Source organism: Manduca sexta, chromosome 27 (genome assembly GCF_014839805.1).
Source record: "Manduca sexta isolate Smith_Timp_Sample1 chromosome 27, JHU_Msex_v1.0, whole genome shotgun sequence".
NCBI lineage: Eukaryota > Metazoa > Arthropoda > Insecta > Lepidoptera > Sphingidae > Manduca > Manduca sexta.
Window position 1 is genome coordinate 1,886,363 of NC_051141.1, and position 24,296 is coordinate 1,910,658.

At 35.1% G+C, this 24,296-nt stretch overlaps 1 protein-coding gene across 3 annotated transcripts in view; it reads left to right on the forward strand.

Moving 5' to 3' along the window:
• The first annotated feature begins 15,162 nt into the window (after nt 1-15,162).
• LOC115455266 (flotillin-1) overlaps nt 15,163-24,296 on the forward strand; it is a 32,335-nt gene continuing 23,201 nt past the window's right edge. For all 3 annotated transcript variants that reach the window (XM_030183938.1, XM_030183945.1, XM_037443767.1), the window contains exons 1-2: nt 15,163-15,383; nt 19,186-19,352. In XM_030183938.1, coding sequence (XP_030039798.1) covers nt 15,332-15,383; nt 19,186-19,352 — 219 coding nt within the window. In that variant the 5' untranslated portion in view covers nt 15,163-15,331. The remainder of the gene's footprint in view (nt 15,384-19,185; nt 19,353-24,296) is intronic.

A 24,296-nucleotide genomic window follows, 5' to 3' on the forward strand; every position in this document is an offset into this window, starting at 1 on the left:
TGAATGTTTCAACTTTCAAGATGCGTTCCGTTTTGCAATTCCACAATTTCATATCGCAGAGCGGTCCGCAAATACATACAAATATTGTTTGGTACAAATAAAATATGCTCTTTGCACGGTCAATAACGGAAGATGTGGTATGAATACTGTTTCGGTCCGAATAAGCATATTTCATGAAACGTATCAACTAGGAACAGGAGTAAGCGGTGAGTAAAGATAAATATTTAAATTGTTTTTTATATGGAGACTAGTTGACCCGACAGACGTTGTCTTGTCTTAACTATGTATCCACGCGCGCATTCTGTCGATCGCTGACAGTTATTTCAAACCACTGAGTTATGTAAAATTAATATTTTCGTTAAGTTTTCTTAAATTTTCAAATTTTCCACGAAATTTTTTGTTTTTTTTTTCTTTCATAAGAACCTTCTCATGACAATAACGAACACAAGAAAAAAAATTTGTGTAATCGGTCCAGCCGTTCACGCGTGATGGCGTGGCCAAGGGAAATAGGGATTCATTTTTATATATATAGATAAACCGGCTAAACTCTTGTCTGCTTCATTTTCTACCCACCCTAATATATCTACGGGGTGAAGGTCAGTCCTCTTAATCTAAACTTCAAAACAACGCTACACACGAGTAATATTAAAATATGGATTTAATTAATGTAAGGAAAGATATCGACTGATAAAAGGCTATTTGACTGAAGCGACATTTCTTTATGACACTAAGTTTCATACATATTTAAAATCAGCACTTTTTATGTTTTCTTAACCTAATTAAATTTAAAAAAATCGCTTAAGTCAATTAGCCTTTCAACTGACTATATATAAACAAGGAATAGTGACCGTCAAGAACACTATGCCCGCACCACCCAAACATGTTAGATGCGAAATGCCTTTTTCACAACTTCTGAGTATAAGCGACAAAAGACACACTCTAACCTATGCTCCCAAATATATGGTAATAAAATTATTACTATCTATATTACATGTTTAAATCTGACGACTATAAAATAAAATTTACTTGAAACTTGTCAAACGGGCCCTTAATAATCAATAATTATTACAAGATAAATATAAAGTGTGGAAATACCCTGTTTCAATTCATTAGCTATAATAAATACCTTTCAAATGATACGCAATAATTCAAACACATTTCTGAAACGTGCTTCTGTTCGGAATACTGAAATTGCCAAAGTCGACAATGTAGAACCAAAGTTCACACAGTGATCAATTAATTAACCTCAGAATTTAACATCAAATACAATTTCATATGTGCGCGATGCATGCGGTTGACGCCGGCGGTGAATTTGGTGAAACTTTTCAAGCCAGAGCGCACGTTGGGGAAGCCGAGGCGATATCAGACCCAACAAACCGACCATAATTGAATGTTTCTCTATTATTTTTCACTTACACGGCCATGCATCAATGTCGGACAAAGTTTCGACAGGGACTGTGGTCTAACAATGTTTTTTTGGTATTTGTACCCGATTATTGGATACATTTCGAAGTGTGGCTTTACGAATTTTGTAATATCTTGAAATTTGTGTGTGAAAGTGATTACCAATATTGTCGCGGTACCACTAATGGTGCACTAGTTATTGCAAAAAAAAAACCTATAATATGTAAGGTCCGTTTACTTAAACCTAGTATCTGTTTTTTGCAATCGAAAGACAGCTCTATGGCCGAAGAGTTTTTTGGCTCTTACCTATACGGCTATCCAAGCTGTTCTTCAAAGAGAACGCCCATAATTGCAAAAAAACAGATTCACCCCTAGACCCGGCATAGAGCCCCTGACCTTACTCAAAAAATCAATTAAAAGGTAAAATAACATTCCGGATTTTATTCCGCTTTATTAGCTTCTAAAATAGCGAAGACAGTTAACAGAAAGCGAAAGAATGCACAATGAATTTATAAACACTGCTTAGTGCTGTTAGAGGACTGCAAAAAACATGAAATTCATCTGCTCTCCACTTTAATGCGACGATCGAGCGAAACTTCGTTAAGGGGACGAGATTTCCTTTATTCAATTACATGACAATCCTTGTTTGCGATTCGAACGATAGTACTGTAGCGGCACTTATCGATAACAAGAATATAATAATCGATAAGTTATGTTTTACTGAAAATTAAACTGGTTAAAGTATCGAATTTATATTGACACAATATAGCCGATTACCAGTTTATGTTAAGGTCATTACGAAATTACTATTTTTATATATTCGTATTACAACGATAGTAGAATGCATTAATGAAATATTTGCGAGTTAAGCATAAAGTATAGACGGAAACAACTACGACTAGGGGTTTTGGAAAAAATATTCTTCAGGAAGGATTTCGTTAGACACTCGATGGTGTGGTTACATAAATATGTTATTTTAAAAAAAACATTTACTATTTCCACTATAACATGCTAATGTTTTAGTGGAAATAGTAAATGTAAAGCAGGCACATTTACAATATTCTATAGTGTCTAATAAGTTAAAGCAGTGTTTCATATTATTAAAATTGAAGCGTCAGATACATACATCCAAACAAACCATCACGCTTTATTTTTTACTAGCTTTTGCCCGCGGCTCCGCCCGCGTTATAAAGTTTTTCAGGCTAATGTTTTCCGTTATAAAAGTCACGCTATATATTTTCCCGGTAGCCTATGTTCTTCCCAGGGTCTCAAACTGTCTCCATACCAAATTTTATCCTAATATGTTGGTTAGTTTTTGAGTTTAACACGTTCGGGCAGACCGATGCAGCGGGGGACTTTGTTTTATGATATATTTTAGTAGAACTTTTTAAGAGGAACAATCCCGTCATACATTATTGTTGCATAACTTTAACCGTTTATGCAGCGCACGCAACAGAAGCTCTCAAAACTAATAAATTGTCCCCGTTTTTGCATCATGTTTCATTACTGCTCCGCTCCTATTGGTCATAGCGTGACGATATATAACCTATAGCACTCCAGGAACAAAGGGCTATTCAACACAAAAATATTTTTTCAGTTCGAACCGGTAGTTCCTGAGATTAGCGATTACTGCTCCGCTCCTATTGGGTATAGCGTGATGATATATATAGCCTATAGCATTCCAGGAACAAAGGGCTATCCAACACAAAAAGAATTATTCAGTTCAAACTCCTAGTTTCTGAGATTAGCCATTACTGCTCTGCTCCTATTGGTCATAGCGTGATGATATATAGCCTATAGCACTTCACGAACAAATAGCTATCCAATACAAAATGATTTTTTTAGTTCGAACCGGTAGTTCCTGAGATTAGCCATTACTGCTCTGCTCCTATTGGGTATAGCGTGATGATATATAGCCTATAGCACCCCACGAACAAAAGGCTATCCAACGCAAAAATAATTTTTCAGTTTGGACCGGTAGTTCCTGAGATTAGCCATTACTGCTCCGCTCCTATTGGGTATAGCGTGATGATATATAGCCTATAGCACTCCACGAACATAGGGCTATCCAACGCAAAAATAATTTTTCAGTTCGGACCGGTAGTTCCTGAGATTAGGCATTACTGCTCCGCTCCTATTGGGTATAGCGTGATGATATATAGCCTATAGCACTCCACGAACATAGGGCTATCCAACGCAAAAAGAATTTTTCAGTTCGGACCGGTAGTTCCTGAGATTAGGCATTACTGCTCCGCTCCTATTGGGTATAGCGTGATGATATATAGCCTATAGCACTCCACGAACATAGGGCTATCCAACGCAAAAAGAATTTTTCAGTTTGGACCGGTAGTTCCTGAGATTAGCGCGTTCAAACAAACAAACAAACAAACAAACAAACAAACAAACAAACAAACAAACTCTTCAGCTTTATATAATAGTATAGATTTAGTTTATACGTCAACAATGCGTTGTCTTGTGCGACTGACGGATCTTCATTCACAGAAAACAAACACACACAATTTTTTAAATGTGTTATACGCGCAAGCAGCAACATTGTAGCCAGTGTAACTATTGGACATAATAAGACTTAACATCTCATGTCTCAGGATGGCAAGCCCAGTGGAATACCAAACAACACTATGAAATTCAAGGCGTTGGATAGTATTTCTACTGTTTATAGGAGGTCGTATCGCTTACAATCAGGCGACAATTTCGGTAACCGACCTGTAACAACCACTTTCGTTAAAAAAGCGTTTAGGATCATTTATGGAAAACGGCGGTATGGGTGGATAAATCTTACACTATTGGCATATTCTCTATGTCAGTGTAAACTTATAACATGACTATGGTACGTTATCTTCGCGAAATTAGCGTGGAATAGTATTCTGTAAGCCAATTTCTGTTGTCTTAAACGCAACGCGGTGCGTTACGAGCTTGTTACGCACTATCAAATTATCGAGTGGCGTAAAGAATAACGATGGAGATCCTTGGGGGAGGCCTATGTTCAGCAGTGGACTTCCTGTGGCTGAGATGATTATGATGATGTAAAGAATAACGCTCCAAAATATAATCGTACAACGTATCGATATCGAGTATTCGGTACGTATACTACCATCCCTACTCCTGCATCTAGACTGTAAGCGCCAATAATCAGTCTGTTAATATAATTCGATTGAATATTGTTTGTGCATGCGTGAGGTTTAGTGGTTTATGTCTAAGCATTAGTTAATGCTAGACAGAGTTCTGAATCAAACATGATAATATTAATTAACGGGTAATTAGTCTGCAACAAATTGATCATTAGCGGTCTTGTAATATAGATAGCTCTATAATATTACAAATTAAGGCATTGTAGCCAATGTAATTTCTAGGGACGGAACTTATCATGTATCCGGTGGGAACGCCGCAGCAGTGCTTTTGTTATTGTAAACGACACTATTTAATAGCATTTACTCTCAAATGGAAGGTTTGCTAATTTCACCATACATTTCCCACAATTGTAAAGCAGAAAATAATAAAACGTATATAGAAAATCATGCAATTTGTAATCACATCTCGCGCATGCATAGCATGTTATGTATGGATGCAAATAACCAATTACCACATTAAGTGCATCACCAATCGCACACGAATGCCAATGAATGACCGGTCAAATGTCTTCTGGATGATTCTTGAACGGTTTATAAAAAAATTGTAAAGTGTGCGAGAAAGTACCACCTCTTACAAACCTCCGCTGCGGAGAAGGAATTTCAGGACGCCGTGGGTTTATCAACGCCTTGATAACATGCAACCCCAACTTTCCCGGAACCCACGTCACAACACCTTGTTACTACGTTAACGATATTATTCGACAGTAGCACTCCACAATTGTGGAAGTATCTTTGAGGAGTCCCCCACAACATCACGAAAACTCATGTATTTAGTACCTTACGTATTTCTCCTCGCATTGTCCATTGCAGTACACTATTTACCGCACGACAATCAATTAATGTAATCATGTCACTGGGACATACCACTACTGAATTTACATGAAAATAGGCCCAATTTTAACTGCATTTAAATTTTATTCCGCAATATATGAGGCGACTGGCGGATAGCCCGACAACGCCTGTCAATGTCAAATATCTGCGCGGAAAAACGAATTGTGTTTTTGCGGTGTACCTCGTCATGTGTTGACAAAAATGTCATCATTGTATGGGATGGTAAATTAAATAATATTATAAGAAAGGTATAGTGCAATACGTCCCGATAGTTTCTCACGCTCATATCTCAAAACACATAGTTTTACAGATTTCAAACATAAAATATGTTTTAGTATAATTAACAGGCTACATTCAAATACACTTGTTGGAAACTCGTGTACTTATTTTTAGTATTCTATTATAAATAACTATGTAGGAAATCGATTTCAGGTAATCATATTATATTTGAGATATCTTTACAAAAATATTCATAACTAGCTTTTGCTCGCGGTTCCGCCCGCGTTATAAAGTTTTTCAGGTTAAAGTTTTCCATTATAAAAGTAGTAGTTTCCCGGGAGCCTGTTCTTCCCAGGGTTTCAAACTGTCTCCATACGAAATTTTATCTTAATACGTTGGGTAGTTTTTGAGTTTAAGACGTTCAGGCAAACGGATGCAGCGGGGGACTTTGTTTTATAATATATTTTTTCACAACTTTTTAAGAGGAATAATCCCGATATACATCATTGTTGCATAACTTTAACCGTTTACGCAGCGCACGCAACGGAAGCTCTCAAAACTAATAAATTGTCCCCGTACTTGTAACATGTTTCATTACTGCTCCGCTCCTATTGGTCATAGCGTGATGATATACAGCCTATAGCACCCCACAAATAAAGGGCTATCCAACACAAAACGAATTTTTCAGTTCAAACTGGTAGTTCCAGAGATTAGCCATTGCTGCTCCGCTCCTATTGGGTATAGCGTGATGATATATAGCCTATAGCAATCCACAAATAAAGGGCTATCCAACGCAAAAAGAATTTTTCAGTTTGGACCGATAGTTCCTAAGATTAGTAAACAAATATAATGAGAAAGCTTCGAACTGCTAAGATATCGGGAGTTACACGTGTCATTGTGAGTCAACCATAAAAGATAGACATATGCTGTCGTGGGATATTTTTTACATAATTTTAAGGAGAACATTTCCGTCGTACATGATTTCTATGTAGCTTTAACCATTAAGGTTGCACACGCGACGGAAGCTTAAAAATGGAGTAACTTCTCCCGTTTTCCCAACATTTCCCTTCACTGCTCTGCTCCTATTAATTGTAGCGTGATGAAAAGTATACTATAACCAGCACAGGAGTATGAAAAATAATTGTACCAAGTTTCGTTAAAATCCGTCGAGTAGTTTTTGTTTCTATAACGGTTATACAGACAGACAGACACACAGACAGACAGACAGACAAAAATTTTACTAATTGCATTTTTGGCATCAGTATCGATCCCTAATCACCCCCTGATAGTTATTTTTGAAATATATTTCATGTACAGAATTGACCTCTCTACAGATTTATTATAAGTATAGATATAGATAGAAGATAGATATTTTAACAAAACATAAACTAATGAAATGAAACTATTTAAACAGTTTTTTATTATTGTTTTGATTGACGACATGAGCTTGCCGTTCGCCTGATGGTAAGCTATACGACCGCCCATAAATAGTAGAAACACCATCCAACACCTTGAATTACTAAGAATTGTTTGGTATTCTACTGCGCTCGCCATCCTGAGACATGAGATGTTAAGTCTCATTATATCCAGTAGTTACACTAGCTAAAATGTCCTTCAAACGGTACACAACAGTGACTACACACTGCTGCCAAAATAGACATTGCCGTGGTACCACCAGTGGGACCACCACCATGGATTCTATTACATTTTATAATATATAAAACCGCAATAAAACCCGAATATAGTTTTAATGACTAACATTTAAGTAAAAGTAAGAAATTAATATAAAAATATACACTAAACAAAATCGCTGAACAAATACTCAATTATACTTAAACGCTGCTTTAAAACAGGAAAATATATCCGTGTAAACAAAGTGACAACGTTAACGAAACATGCTTTTATTGTCTTAACTAATGCATTTTACCTTTTTAAATGAAAATTCATTTCGCTCAGGTGAAATGACAATTGCATTTCCACAATCCAGTTTCATCCGACTTGTACAGCGAGCGTAACTTTAGCAAAACATTTTCCGCAGTTGGACAATAATTTTTTGAATGTGTTATGTGGTGAAACAAGCTTACTTTAGTCTAGCCATTCGGGATACGGTGCGAGGAGGAATGCGCAACGCACCCCTCATTCATACTCCGTGTCACCGCCGTGTTGCTTTTATAAAGGAATATTTTTTTATTAATGAGCGACCGGCTCAGTGATAGGTATATTATTGTAATTTACCCTAAACGTAACAATCATAATAATTATACAACTACTGTCGATGATATGATTCACGGAAGAACTCACTGCAGTGGGTGTGTATGTTTTAACAAAGATGTACATAATAAATAAAATATATTGATAGTTATACTGGAGTACCTGGGTTCCTTACTAGCTATTTTACGGGGATACCTAAGAACCTAATTATAGTTCAGTGAACACAGTACTTCACACTTTAATCCGATTAGTTACTTACAGTCTAACTTTAAGGAGTATATTAGGCGAACAAACCGCAGCCATCTCGGCCCTGTGCCTGCACGTTGTTGTGGCCAAACCTTCATTCTCTACTACTCACAGCGCAATATTAATATATGTCGTCTACGTACCGTATCAAAGGACCAAAGAGCAACATAATTAAACTAAGCTTTTATTTCTCTGTTTGATATTTTCCAATTAAGTTCTGTCTGATGCAGCAAAGTGCACTGCTTGCATACCTTTAATAGGCCGTATATTGTGACGGTGTTAAAGACATCCAGTTAACACAACTTGTGTTGTTGAACTTTGCTGACTTCATTAATTTTACCATGTCTTTGTGTTGAAGGAAAGATCGTTGGGTTTGTTTGGAGATTAACTTGATAAAGAATCCCACAGCGTAATAGTGATGCATCTTTACAATAGGAAAATTATTTTTGTATATACATGCGTTATGTGTTTTATATGTTATCATTGCATTTTTAAGCTAGTATTGACATTGTATTTTTATAAGATGACTGTATACCACTTTTAAATAAACGACATTATTTAAAAAAAAAATAAAGTAGGTTAAAAAAACGTAGAAAAAAGTGCCGATTTTAAATATGTATAAAACTTAATGTCCCAAAAAAATATCGCTTAAATAAAATAGCCTTTCAACCGTCGTATTAAAGTATACATATTTTTTAAAACTTCCTCAATTTGAGTAAAAATAGAATAGTCAACTTTCAAACTATGATTCCAACTTCACAATAAACATTGGCAATATAAAATCCAAGTGCCATCGAAGTACTAAGATTTTATATTGCCAATCAACAAACTATAACTAATAAAAGTTCACACTCTTGTGCACAACTTTGTGATAACGACGGGGATCAGGTAGATCTTTGTACAAATGCAAACTTCGTTAGATTTTGTCCGATAGTTTACTATGCGTCTTGTGCTGCGTTAGTGACCACTTCTTGGGAAATAAAACGGGACAATTTTATTGATGAAATAAATTATGTATGAACAGAGGATTAGCTTCTATGTATTTGTTATTATTAGTGGTAAATTGTGATATTTTATAAGCGGTTACAAACAGACCTAGTTTTACAATCACGATCATCAATATGTGTTTTTAGTTATTACAAAAATTACTGTGATTTTATTTTAAGTAACGCTTTTAAGGAAATACAGGTTTTATAGCATTATTATTTATTACTTAAAAAAACAAGACAAAGTATTAACAGGACAGTCTCGTCGAATACGGAACCCATGGTCACCCAAATTACACCTCACTGCACAATAGCATAACTTTTAATAATGTTGAAAACTAGCGCACTAGAACTACTCGATAAATTCAGTGACTCGTTTAATTTACCGTGTTATTGACATCTTATTAAATAAATTAGGATTTAATAATAGATAATGACACTGATTAACTAAATGACCTAATTAACTACAAATTATATTGTTATTAACCAACATATTTTGATGACACCTCTATGGATTGTGTGACACTATTCTAAATATTCATAATATCAAAATAATAACCCAGATAACACCTGTTCCGGAAAGCCCCGTTAAACTCTGGAATCGTGGACAACGAGCTTACAGCTCACTGCACGGGGGACATAACTTTTAATAACTATGAAATCTAACGCTAGACTGCTCAGTACAATGCAATTAACTTGCAATGCCATCCCATCTTCCTTTGGAAAATAATATCATGACGTTATTAAATGCTAACTGGACACGAGGATTACGGGTTGCTTACAACTTCTGACATGTGAGGCTTTATTACTTAATAATATCAGCCCTGTATTATATACTTGCCCACTGCTGAACACGGGCCTCCTCTACTACTGAGAGGGATTAGGCCTTAGTCCACCACGCTGGCCTAGTGCGGATTGGTAGACTTCATACACCTTCGAAATTCCTATAGAGAACTTCTCAGATGTGCAGGTTTCCTCACGATGTTTTCCTTCACCGTTAAAGCGAACGATAAATTCACAAAGAATACACACGTGATTTTTTAGAAAAGTCAGAGGTGTGTGCCCTTGGGATTTGAACCTGCGGACATTCGTCTTGGCAGACCGTTCGACACCCAACTAGGCTATCGCCGCCGAATGTCAACTGACGAGTAATAATTACCCCTCGTGGTCGACACAGCTATACCGACCTTTTGGAACCGGATATACACAAACTGATCCCGGAACACGACACACTTACGTGAGCCACTATGGCGCGTTTTAACATCTTCTGCACGATGGTCGCCAGAGCGGTCGGTCGGTACCACCAGATTATTTCCAAGAATTCAGTCGCGGCATTGTTTTTGGAATGAGCTAAGTCTTACGAGTCTTAATGAGGGGTTTTGCGGATGGTAAGACAGCGTCCACCGTGCATAAGGTGTTAAGCAGCCATAGTGTCCCACGTGAGTGTGCCGCGTTCCTGGATCAGCCTGTATAATATCCGGTTTTAAACAGACCGGCATAGTTGTGTAGACTGGCGTGGGATAAACATACCTACAGGTAAGATATATTAATTATAGGGTCAATACGACTTTTGACTATGATATCATACTCTATATAGAGTTAAATCTATGTTGCATACAAAATGGGAATATGTGATTTTGATTAAATTTATCATATTTAATTCCAACTGAAATAACCAATATCAATTCCAATAATCTTAGCTATTTATATGCTAATTGATTTATCATGTTGCAACTTATAGATAATCTATTAAGTTGAGATCATGTATGCCTTTTATATAGTTCTTTTAAAAAACTAAAATATCCTTAGATAATGTAACTGAAAAGGAACGCTGACTTTTCCAGTTTATATTTTATAATTGCTTAACACCCAGATTACTTTATAATTGAGTGTGTGAGTACACATGAGTTTCAGTTTGTTTTATATTACCATTGACAACTCTTTATTAATCAAACAATATTTCGATTAAACAATACTATCATTTAAAAGAAGTTTGTTAAGCATATTTATCTATGGCAATATTATTTCATGTGTGTAATATATTATTTACCTTGTACATAAAATTATTATTTGTGATCTAGAGAAATGAACTATAATATGTTATTACTACTACTTACCTAAAAACACATTTTTACTGCCGGTACTGCATTCAGGAATTCTGAAATTATAAATTTATTATTAGTTTTTATTGTTGTTTATTAGATTCTACATATACTTATATGAAATTATTTAAATACCATATTCATGTCATATTTTTTTTCCCAATATTTTTCTTGACCTTCATTTCACTTAACACCAAGTATCCAGGGGCAATAATTACTACAGTAAAAGCCCAGAACCCTGATTGGTGGCTTTATTTTAGGTCACCATGTGTGAGAACTAACAAAGCATCTCTCATACCAAAAAGTGTAATTAGGGACCTTTTTCCAAAGCCACTGCCCTGTTAAAATAAAAAAGTATGCTTGTACCGAGATGGTGTCACATCTTTTGAGAAAACTAACATCAAGTGGCTATTTTACAGTTTTTTTTAACTATAAACACTAGGGTCTTAGAAGAAAAATGTCATGCCCAAGATTTGGACAGTTAATGCAAGACCAGGGTATTATATATTTGCATAAATAGTAAGTTTGTTTATCTCAATTAAGATGGTCATTCAAATGTTTTTTTTTGTGTTATTACTTTTTTATATTTATTACAATACTTCACTATACTGATTATCAAAACCTATTCATTAGTGTCTGTAGTACTGATATATTATATTATGCTGATTATACTATTTACAATCACTTTTTTTATTTATTAGCATCTTAGGCAAATTCCATCATATAATAGTTGAATATTGTTACTTAAATGCATTCTCACTGCTTTTTTTCATATCTGAAGGTTTTGAAGAAGAGTAAAGTAAACCTAAATGATGCTTTAGTGATCTACAGTGAAAATATCTATATGAAATTGTAGGGCCATCTTTTTCACCTTTCATTTATAATTTGTTTAAAATCTCCTAGGAATTATTATAAACAGAAAATATTTCATTAATAATGTAATCCATGGATTCTGCAAAAAAATGTAGATTCAATAACAAAGTATACAATACTGAGACACCCATACATAAATAGTTGAGAATAAAATACAACATTGGTGCTCCTAGAAGTTCTTCCATTGCCTAAAACTTTGACTTTGAAAATGGAAAATAGAGTTCTCTGAAAAGAGATTATACTTACATTGTAAATAAATATGGGGTTTTCTTTTTTAAATACAAACTTAAGTGTAAATATATAAAACTTTTAAATCTCATAAATATTTGTTTTAATGCAGCACTTATCTGATTTTGCATAAAGTAGCTACCTAATAAAATGTATAGTATAAAATTAGATATTTTTCTACAAATAAACTTCGTTTACAGTTTGTTTAGTGGTTTAAAATATACTAAACATATTGTCGCCACATTGAATAACGTATATAAAAGCTAAGCTAAGAACATAAAACCTGATTTATAACGTGGAAAATAAAATAATTATGTAAATATTTAAATAAAAAATGTTATTTACGCGTAATTGACGAACAGACAAAACAATAAAAATATTTAAGTCAGGCAAAAATAAAGAAATGTAACTGTAATTTAGTAACTCACCGTGTCACTATAATATAATATTCAGCAAATGTATTGATAAAATTTAAATTTAAAACGCAGACAGCGCCATTCTGCAGCTCTTCGCCTCACAGAAGAAACCATAGTACAAATTTGACAGTTGAAACACATAAGGAATAACCATTCACGATGAAATTGTATTGACAGCAAAACTGATACAAAACTAATTATCCATGTGGAATAATAGAGATTTTCTATAATATCTATTATATTGACAATAATAGATTAAATCTTCTTTGAAAAGAAAATAAATCGAAATTCCTAATCGGCGTGATAGCGAATATTCTTACAGTAAAATAAGAATAACGCGAGTAATTTGAAAAAGCTGTGTACTCTTTGATTAAGTAAATAATGACAACAGAATGTGATTCAAGTATGTTATAGTGAAAAAAATGGGTATATTGTTTGGGAACCTTATTTAAATAAATAAATGCATAGCAAGTAAAACCGTACCGAAACGCGTCACCGACCCGCGTTGGTGAAATCAGTTATGGTAAAATGCTTAAAGATGATTTGATAAACAGGGTAGTGGTTTAAAAAAACCCCTTCCGTTTAAGCGCGGGAGCAGCTCGTGTATCCTCTCAGCTGGAAGCCCAGAGATTTGCCCAATTCGTGTAACCTCCCTCCCTCACTAAGGCCGCCACTGCGTCATTGCAATAGTCCTTGCGGGCGCTGTCTTTGTTTGTATGTCCTTTATAAATACAGATTGAGAATACCTGCAAGGTCTACACATCCCAACTAAATTATTGCATCGGGCGTCTCTACATGTGCCCCTTTTACAATGCCCCTTTCACAGTGTGTGTATAAGTATACGTTGGGAAACATTTTATATTCTTAAAATCACCCGTATGCTGCCGGCTTCCCTTTCGTTATTTATATAGAATCTAAGTATCTTTGAACGAATTGCAGACCACATTTACGCATAAATAGTACCAATACGTTGTGTCGGGTTCCCTTTAGGAAAACTTTACCCTTCGCCACTGGTACATAAAGACTAACAAACCATACAAAAACTGTGTAGTCATTAAAAAAAGTTGTGTTTGCGAGAAAAGAAAATTTACTGAAAGCATGCAAAATCACGAATTGAACATAAATCAATTATTGGATAAGCGACATTTTATTAAATGCCACTCGACAGTAGTTAACGATTGTGTTGCTATTCAAAAAATGCAATTTCTACTTAGAATATACTATCCTTTGATTGACTGCGTCCCTGTCCTTAAAGTTGCTTCTTTCTCTCCCACATTGCACCATTCATTTTAAAATCTGCAATAGTATAATATAAAATAATATATAATTTTACCGCTCATTCGGACCATTTTTTTTCATCTATTTAATATATTTACTTTTTGTTTACGGGTTACCTACAACATTAGATTATAGTAGCTATTGTCTACAATATTTTAAAAAGGTAGTATTAGACTAGATCTCTGTGATCATATCGTCCTGTCAAACAATATTGAAATTAGATATTATCCTGTGAATAGCCCACTTTTCATGTCTTAATGTTTTTCATTTCTCAGAAAATCCATCTTCGGGTGAAACCAACTGACTACTGCTATTTTAAGTTAATTACAAATTGAGTACATTTTTCAAGACATATATATTTTTAAATGTACCCATGTATTGTACCTACGTCAACAACAATCAATCTGAGCAACCAATATATTGATTACTTTTATAATAATTTCCATATAAGTACATAGAATTAAATGGACATTACAAACCAAAATGGCGCTTTTGTATAGTAAAAATCAATACATATATTTTTGTCGATAAAATGTTATAAGGTATTTACACGTGTTTGATTGTATATAGGCACATCATTCTACATTTTATAATAACAAATCATTCCGTGTAAGGAATACTATCTATATTATCCCGTGTAAATACAACAGTTCATATGAAATTAAATATTGCTATGAATAATATTCTAAATATAAAGCATGCTAGCTTTTATCTCGCTAATCAGTATTTTTTTACGTCTAAGTTATAACAAGTAACAATTAAATAATAACACATATAGTTTATAGCCTTCCAAGATAAATGGACTAACCAACACTAAAATATTTTTCTTATTCGAACTAGAAGTGACTAGTAACGTGTTCAAAGAAACAAACAAACTTCTGTTTTATAATAGTATAGATTTAATATTGTATTTAGTGCTGCTCTAAAGCAAATTCTTATTTCAACGAAGAAGATGAAAAATTTAAAAACAGCGAGCATTGTATTAAAAATTAAAAAATGGTTTTGTTTTCATTCCCAGAATTCCGACAACGGTTAGTCCCGTCTCCGCACGTTCAAAACAATAGAATAAACTAATATTATTTATACCACATTATATACACAGAATAAAATGTCTATTATAATTTGTAGATGGAAAAATATCGATTAACTTGAGTATCTATGTTGAGATTATCACGCGTTGAATGTAATATTTGATGTACCGTGTGCGTCGTTTGTGACAGTATATTTTAGAGTCTGGCAACATCAGACGCGCGGCGGTCGCCCATTTCTATGAAGTTGTGTAATGTTTAGTATTTTGATAATATAAATATTAAATATTTTATGACTTTATTGCTTTACGAAAATAGTTTTATTTTGTTCGAAATTTGTTTGCTTTTGCATCTCTGAAAATGACTTGGGGTTTCGTTACTTGCGGACCTAACGAAGCACTTGTGGTGTCCGGTGAGTAATTTCGATCTGATTATTTTTCCTTGTTCGTTTGTAAAGACTAATAAGATTTACGTGTTTTTGTGTAAAACTATTTATAATGCGTTACTACACGTTTTTTAAATGTGTCGTGCTTTTGAATATAACTTTTAGGATAGTATTATGATTAGAACCAGCAAATTCATTTCTTTTTATTGCATGTAATGAGCGGAGGCACATCGTGTCGGCTATTTTATTTTGTCATTGTAGTTACATAGATTGAGTTATCATTTAAATATCTATTGTATTATGTTATATTCAAGTTGTTTATTCGAAAGCAACAAAAGATAAATTCAAAATTTATTTTAATTTATTAATAATAAATTGTTTATATGCTAATGCCCAATGCCGATACAAAAAAAAATTTTACTTTATGACTTACTAGCATGCTAGTTTTTTTACGACATACATTTTATTTAACTTTGTTATTATACTGCTGAGCAAGTGTTTAGTGGTAATATAGACATATTGGTTTATTAAATATTGATACTTAATTTAATACCAATCCCGTGCCATGGTAAAATTAAAAATTATAATTTGCAAAGTATAAAAATATCTATAATTTTTAACATGTTATTTGCATAATTTTTTTTTATACAATTCAACATTATATTATTACATTTAAGGTTATTTGGTTGTATGTTGGTGCCTATCTCTAATTAATATTATTGCTTATATCAGAATATCAAAATGTTGTCCAGACTGCAGGAGACCAAACATGAAGGGTTTTTTCATAAACTGTTATATTAGCAATGATTCTTAAATTATAAGTGTATCACTATTATGCTTGTAATAATAGCAACCATATAATGCAATAAAATAGCATCAAACAAATTCTGTGTATGAAATACGCATTGATAAGCAAAATAATATATAAATAACATTGAATGGGAAATCAATTTGTTTTAATCAATATTCATTATTTATGACCAATAATAAAAAGGATGTATTCATAAATTAACAACTACATACAACATTAATTGAGCGAAAACAGACTGGCACCATGCCAGGGTAATAGCAGCGAGGCTGCATTGACTTATCAATTTATACATTTTTTTATTTATCATAATATATGCTAACTTATTTTGTTGATACATAATAATAAATTAAAAGACAATTGGTATTACTAAGAATGTATGTTCTTTGAGATCTCAATTATAAATTATTAATTAAATTATTAGTATTAAACAAATTTCCCTAAAAAAGCTTAACAGCTTGTAAAAGAATAATAAATGAGTAGGTCTCATCCGTCAGTTATTTTGTTTTCTTTACTTAATAATTGAACATATTCTCAGCAATCTATTAACAGTCCAAGAAATTTTACTACAGGGTGCTTATGTATTATATCTGTCATAATATAATTACATTATTAAAATGGATAATTTAAAACACACACAAATAAGGAAGTGCATTGCTATGGAAACTGTAGCACAAAGTTAGGAACTTCGATGGTCATATCTGATAAATAAATCATACAATGGGTATTTTATTTAGCAGTAATGCAAATGATAATTAATATTATATTTTATAATTGGGAAAGTAATTTAACACATTAAAACATGCTTGGCATTTGATCCACAATGTTAGTTATAATAATCACTTCTTGTTTCCTTTGAAGCTATCAATATAAAACCAATTCCAAATACATTAGTTCTGTTTTATATCAGAATAGCGTGTGGTGGATGCGCGCACGAGTTTCGCCTCAATACCAAAACATTTCATAATCCATATTTATATTGTAAATGCGATAGTAATTTTGTCTGTTACGCGTTCACGTTGTGGAACTACCGAATTGACTTGATGAACTTTCGTATGGAGATAGTTTTGGCTCCTGGGAAGGACATAGCGTTTATACCCGCAAAATATATAGCGGGTCTTTTATCTCGGAAAACCTTATTCACCGACACTGCGAAATCTGTTGCTCTGATGTATTTGTATTTTTAACACATTCGTATAATGTAATGTTGGGTTTATCATTATCTAATAGGGTCATTTTCCGGCTTTCCAACCAGCAGTTTTCCGACTTTTATTGTCATATAGGGAAATGGAAAAAACAGTTACATGGCTACAAGCTTGCTATTGAATCTCGACGTACCGTTGTTGCATATTTTCCTACCATTTTTGAAATACAAGTGATCGTTTTCAATCGAGGAATAAATTTTAGGGCATCACTTTGTAATTGTCATGTATAATTATACTGTGGAAATCTTAACAATGGTTTTTCTGTACGGATGAATAATGGGACGAAGATGCCTTTCTACTGCTTTTATTGGGCTTTTGTAAATCTCACATCAGCCCAATAAAAGCAACACCAACCGAAACTGAATTACAGATCAATAGTTGATATCGTCATCTGGGGCGATTCCGTCTACGGAGGCGACTCCTTGTTTTTGCAATAACGGACATTCTAATAGTAGGACAGCTTTAAAAGCCGTATAGGTAAAGGATTCAAAAAGTCTTTTACCTATAGGATTTTCAACTGTTTTTGCATTTGAACGTCCGTAATTTCAAAAATACGATAATGCCCCCGTACACCGTTTAGTGCCCTCTGACTATACTATACTGCTGTTATAACCCTAAGTTGTTAAGGTATTCAATATTAAATCACAATACAAAGTAATTGTACGTGCTAAACTCATACGACCGATAATTATTTGGCGACTGAAAAGTCGGCCATTATAAAAATCACGCATAAAGACTTGGCTAGGGGAATTATCTCTTTATATTTAGGTCACGCTTTGCTATGCGTTTTAAAAGCAGGGTAAATGCATTCCATTTAATCGGTGCAACGAGTACTAGCGATACACGTTGCTATTAAAAACAAGACCTAATTATTTGGAGTGACTCTAACGTTATAATTGGCCTAATTGTCGGTTGACGTAATCTGCGTCGTATATAGTTACCACCACGGGAATATGGGCAGGGCTAGTGACTTTCTGCGTTATAGGATGACCTTTAGAAGGCGTGTAATTATTGTCATCATCGCTTAGTACATTAGATAAGATTGAAGTATTATTTTTAAAAATAGTGGACTATTACTATATATGTAAGAGTTAAATAACGTTTTGAATTCCGCAATTTTGATCAAAATATGGTCACAGTGAGGTTGTAAAGGATATTGGCATTGTTAATATCGTAAAGACTTTGCAATAGTAAGAATGCTTGTAATCAAGTTACGTAGTGTCCCACGTAAGTAAGTCGGGACGTATTCAATTGTCACTTTCATTCGTTTTTTCGCTTTGTTCTAACAGTCTATTGGCGCGCCCTATCTTTCTAGTTGACATTTAATTGTTCTACACAGCCTATAGTTAAGTTGGGAATGGCTCGGCAGCAATTATTTATAAAGACAGCTATTTATACGTCTCCATTCTTCATGTATTATTAACCACTATTTAGCGAGGTCAAAAGAAAATAAGCTATATTTTTTCTCTTTGGCCATGATTCATGGTATTTTTTTTTAATGTGGCCATCACTGTTTTGTATACTGCTTTGCGATTTGTTGAATGCGAGTCCTGTTTTGCGAATTTATTGTTTTGCTAAATAGCTAAGCGATATTAAATGTTAAGCTGCAGCAAACCGTACCGAGTCCCCTGTGCCAAGGTTCGTAAACATGTGTAATAAAAAATTTGGCAATAAAGACAATAAATAACCAGGCGGAACACTTACGTCACGTCTCTGTTTTGTATTAAAAGTCTATTTCTATTATAGGCTCATACGAGATGACTTTTATCCCATACATTATAATACTGATGTTGTCTACTAATGTGTGTGCTGTCAGGATGCTGTTACTCGAAGCCGCTTTTGGTGCCGGGCGGCCGCGCGTTCGTCTGGCCGGCTATCCAGAATGTCCAGCGGATATCCCTCAACACCATGACGCTGCAGGTGGAGTCGCCCACGGTCTACACCAGCCAGGGAGTGCCGATATCAGTGACCGGTATTGCGCAGGTTAGGAAACATTTTTTATTAATTTATTATAACAGAATACCTGTACTGGTTTTGATGGTAACCGCTCTTTGATCTCAAAATGCGACATTGGTTCGACCTACTATGATAGGATGTCTATGCCTATATTATACTTCTACCAGCTAATTTCAGCTTTATGAAGGTCAGCCATACGGTCTTTATTCCCCTGGTAATGTGGCTGTACTTCGATTGAAATTTATTCATAATTCACCAAGTTAAAGAATACGTACCAAAACCAGTACAATGAGTTCTTTCACATTGCATCAATTATTCTCGATATAAATCATGTACATTTTTGGATCGAAGCCAAACGTTGTCCAGACTTAAGGGCAGTTCAGACCGAGGCCAATCCCGCAACGAATCACTGTTTACTCTTACTACCAAGGGATATGTGAAAAAAATATAATTCTCTTTAACAGCCGTAAATTCACTTCAATATGTTTACAACGTGATTTTACAACGAATTATACAAATACTTTTTTGATATCAATTGACAATAAGCAAGTTCACTCCCGTTGAGTTCCGACATTGTTATTTTTCAGCGTAAACAAACCTTCATACATACGTTAATACGTTATATAAAATAAAGTCACAACGCAGTATAGCTCTATTTAATACGTATTAATCATAACGTTACGATAATTATATAATTTCATTATTATAAAATAAAGTCACAAGTAGCTCGTAATCATAGCTTATTATAATTATATAATTCAGTCTGTTAACGTGGCCGTACTGGTCTGATAAGTTACTAATAAGTAAATTGTACGTGTATGTCAATCCCGCAAATGTCCCCATCCCGCAACGTAACCGTACCGGGATTCGTTTCGTTATACACTGCTCCTTATCCGTCAAGTATATTCGAGAGGCCCGGCGTCTTGCCTTCAATGCCCTCTTAATAACCAGACGTCTGAGTAATCGATGTATATACGTATGCGTTGTATATGATAGCCTTGTATATACACCAGGCAGCGAAGTTGTTATTCATAACATGTTGAACAGCGCGCTGCAATGTGCCGAGGAACGTTCCCAAATATCGTTTATATTCAAGGACGTCTCTATTTTTCGTTTACATACATAAATAAGTATATATTATTGTTAGTTCAAATTCACGTTTGCCGATACCTTAGTCCTTATACGACATCGCTAATTTGTTTACTTCACCTTGTATCTTTAACCAACTTCAAAAAGGAGGGGTTCTTAATGCGACGTTTATTTTATTAATCCTCGGTGACTAATTATAAATAAACGGCATGCAGGTTTTTAGTGCTTTTTGAAAGCTGTTTAATTTGGTTGTTGGGAAGATTTAACTAAAAATATGCTCAAAAACAAGCCATTAGCTTTCAGTTGCGATCAATACGGCTACAGGTCAACGTCGACAAACTCAATGACGGTAAACCTTATTCCTCTTTTATTGAGTTATTCGCGAACCTGTCGACTCTTATCCGAGCCGGGACGGATCACCGGATTTAAAATATTTAGACCGTCGTATCGAGTAAATAGAGGTTACCGCAATACCAACAGGACGACAGCAATCCCTGGGGTACAGTGGAATTTAATAATGAACTGTATCTTCCGCGAATAGCAACGTCACCTCTATTTCCAAAATGGTATACGGTCTAGAATACTACAGTCTAAATTTAGTTATTTGGCGCTATGGCTAATGTTATATACCACCTAAATCCAATCCCCTGGATAATATGTTTCAGAATGTTAACCGGTTTATGTTATCAGTGTGGATTTCTCTCTGAAGGGATATCTGTCGATATTAAAGAGACGTGTGGGTTGTTTGTGTGCTTGACAGAGCAAGACAGTTAATAAACAGCGTTAAAACTGCTTCAAACATTGAAAATATTGCATGGTACTGGACTCTGTGACGTTACACGAGCTCTTTATGCTCAGTACACTGACTCCTGTCTATTATAATCATCGTCATCAGCCGTAGGATGTCCACTGTTGAACATGGGCCTCTCCCAAAGATTTCCAGAGCGCCCTATTGGAAGCGGCCCATATCCAGCGAACTCCTACGACTTTTATTGTGTATTATAATAGTTTTTTTTTATTTATGGTTCAAATTAAAAATAAAGATGTACTACCGTCCGGCCTTCTTCTCAAACGCGTCTTGATCGCGTCTGTTTGTGTAAAATGGATAAATATAATAATAATATCAGCTCTGTTCTATATTATTCTATCCCTCTGCTGGGCACGGGCCTCCTCTAGCACTGGTAGGGATTAGACCTTATTTCACTATGTTTGCCTAGTGCGGAATGGCAGTCTTCACGTACGCTCAAAATTATGATAGAGAACTTCTCAGGTATGCAGGCTTTCTCACAAAGAATTTGAATTTCCTTATAAAGCAAGCGATAATTCAACAACGGTATTTGAACACTATTTAACATTAAAGTCAGAGGTCTCTTGGTTTTTGAATATGCGGACAATCGTCTCAGCAGTCCGTTCTAATACAATTACTATTGTATATTATATAGTATTATATAGTTTATATAGTAGGCTATCGCCGGCTTATAAATTGTAAATGTGACTATAAAAGTTTGATACTCAAAAGCGTCTTCCTTTAGCGCCAGTACGTGCAAATTGCGAATATTATAATCCAGTGTCCTTTAGACCGCAACAATACACACTGCTGGACGATAGCAATAGACAAAGCGGCAGTACCTACTCACAAGCCCATAGACAAAATATATATTTATATTCTTCTTCTTTGTCGCTGTCACTCTTGACAGAGCGGTCGTGGTCATCATCTCAGGTGATGGTGGCAAGCTTCGTCGCCACTCCTCTCTGTAGGCCGCCTTCCTGGTGCATTCGTCATATATTTATATATTTACAGCAAAATACGTGTGTAGAATATTGAGTGCAGTACTTATCAGGCCTTGATTGTGACTCTCTTCAGTGCGACTTCAGGCCGTCATCTTGAGGTGCCGGGCTCATTGCCCGAGTGAGGGTTAACTGCCTTTCAATGAAGCTATGTTAATAACGATGATAATTACTATCAGCGTACTCAAAACGATTTTACTACAAAGAATGATTTTTTAAAACTACTTATTGCTCGTCTGCGTTATGTAAGGAACTTGCGTGTTTTAACATGCGTCTGTGGCGTAATTGTAATAGTACACTGTACCAGTACGACAACTGCGCTGAGTTCTCGGGTTCGACCCCGGGTCGGGCCAAAAGAATTGTGACTGGGTTTTTTTTATCTTTAAAATTACTCAATTGTAGCTCGGAGTAAGGAAGTTGGCGGTGTGATACTCCCGTACCAGCGGAAAGCGCATAAAGCTTTGGTCCTGCGTCTGATCTCTTTCTGGACATGTCAGATTGCCGTCTCACCGGACTATGAGAATGAAGGAACACGGAGTGCATCTGTGTGATGCACACACATGTGTACATTATGTATAATATCTCCGGCGTACTTGGCTGATCTCGAGTGAGATTGGCCGCTGTGGCCGAAATTCGTTTAGGAAGGAATCAATCATCGTTTTTACATGTTGCCATTGGTTTAGTCTGTTTTTGTTAGTTATTAGATTTTATTTCGAAATATATGGCGGGTGAAAATGAAACTAATTAACTCATTAAACAGTGGCCAGAAAAATGCGATACCGTTTCAGTAACAGTTTTTATTTCCCGGCCTAAATCCATCCTTATTCCTTTCCTTCAAATTTCAAAATGCGTCAATAATTCTTTGTAATTATGGGCGTCAATGGGCGTTGAAGATCACTTCACGTCAGGCGAGCCAGCCCGTTTGCTGGCTTAAGCTAAAAAACCGCCTTGAGTGCCTGAGAGTATTACCGCTCGAGTCTTAAGTCATGAACAAGTGAGAGGAAGACAAATCTATAACACGATCGCCCATTATATATACTGTCTCACTGCTCGGCTTTCCTTATTAATGAAAAGGTATAGGCGTTAGTCCACGTCCACAATTCCAATAAAAACAACGTGCGCTTACGTTATCAATAAAATCCCATCTCACTCATTTACGCTGTAAAAATAATGACGCAAACATCACGCATTATCTTATTTGTTCATTCGTATCAGATTACTTCTCTTGTTATGATAACGGCATATTTCATGCATATTCTAAGTGCCGCACTATGTTGGTATGCCGTTCGTTGTATATAAGTTAGGGACTCGGTCAAGCGGTCGTCCGAAGGTCAGCATCAAATCCGGGCGGCTCAACGCCGGGTCGTAAGGCATTGTGACCCCAACATAGTCGCCTGGTCGCCCCCAGGAAGGCTGGGCGGTAGTCATAAGGCATTCTCTCCGTGAAAACAAAAGATAATCTAGTTTATAGCCTGTGTGGATCGGCTTGGAGGGACTTCAAATAAGTGTAGGATGGTATCATTAGTTGGGATATCGTGAGAGACCAGGGTGGGGGCCAGCTGTATTGGTTTCCAGCGGTTAGTAGGATAGACGTAACAATCCTCTTTTAAATCTAGGCGTTGGTGGCATGAGTAACGGTAATCAAGAAGTTACCGTCAATGAGTTCAACGTCAGTAAGATCTCTACGAGTCTCAAACATCCACAATGTCAAAAATTTGTGGATTCTCAGCGGGCCTCAAAGAAAAGGAACATGGTTTTGGAAAAGAAGGGGTTTTTGAACCACTAGAAGTCATAGTCATCTTATGAAACGCAACAAACATGTCGATAAGTTTAGTTCGAACTAAGCCAGTATTTTACTACAATAGAAAGTAATTTAGTAACTTAACTTGTCAGTCTCTTCTCGACAAAATTTTCAAACCCTTAATTACTAGCTACTCGATTAAAAGACCAGCGTTGTGGTCGTGTAGACAATTTCTACGCCATACTATTTTAAAAATGGTATTATTATTATTATTATCCATTATCCATTTCTGTGACGTAGTTAATGTCCATTGAAGGACATCTGAATATAAAATAATACAACATAAACAATAG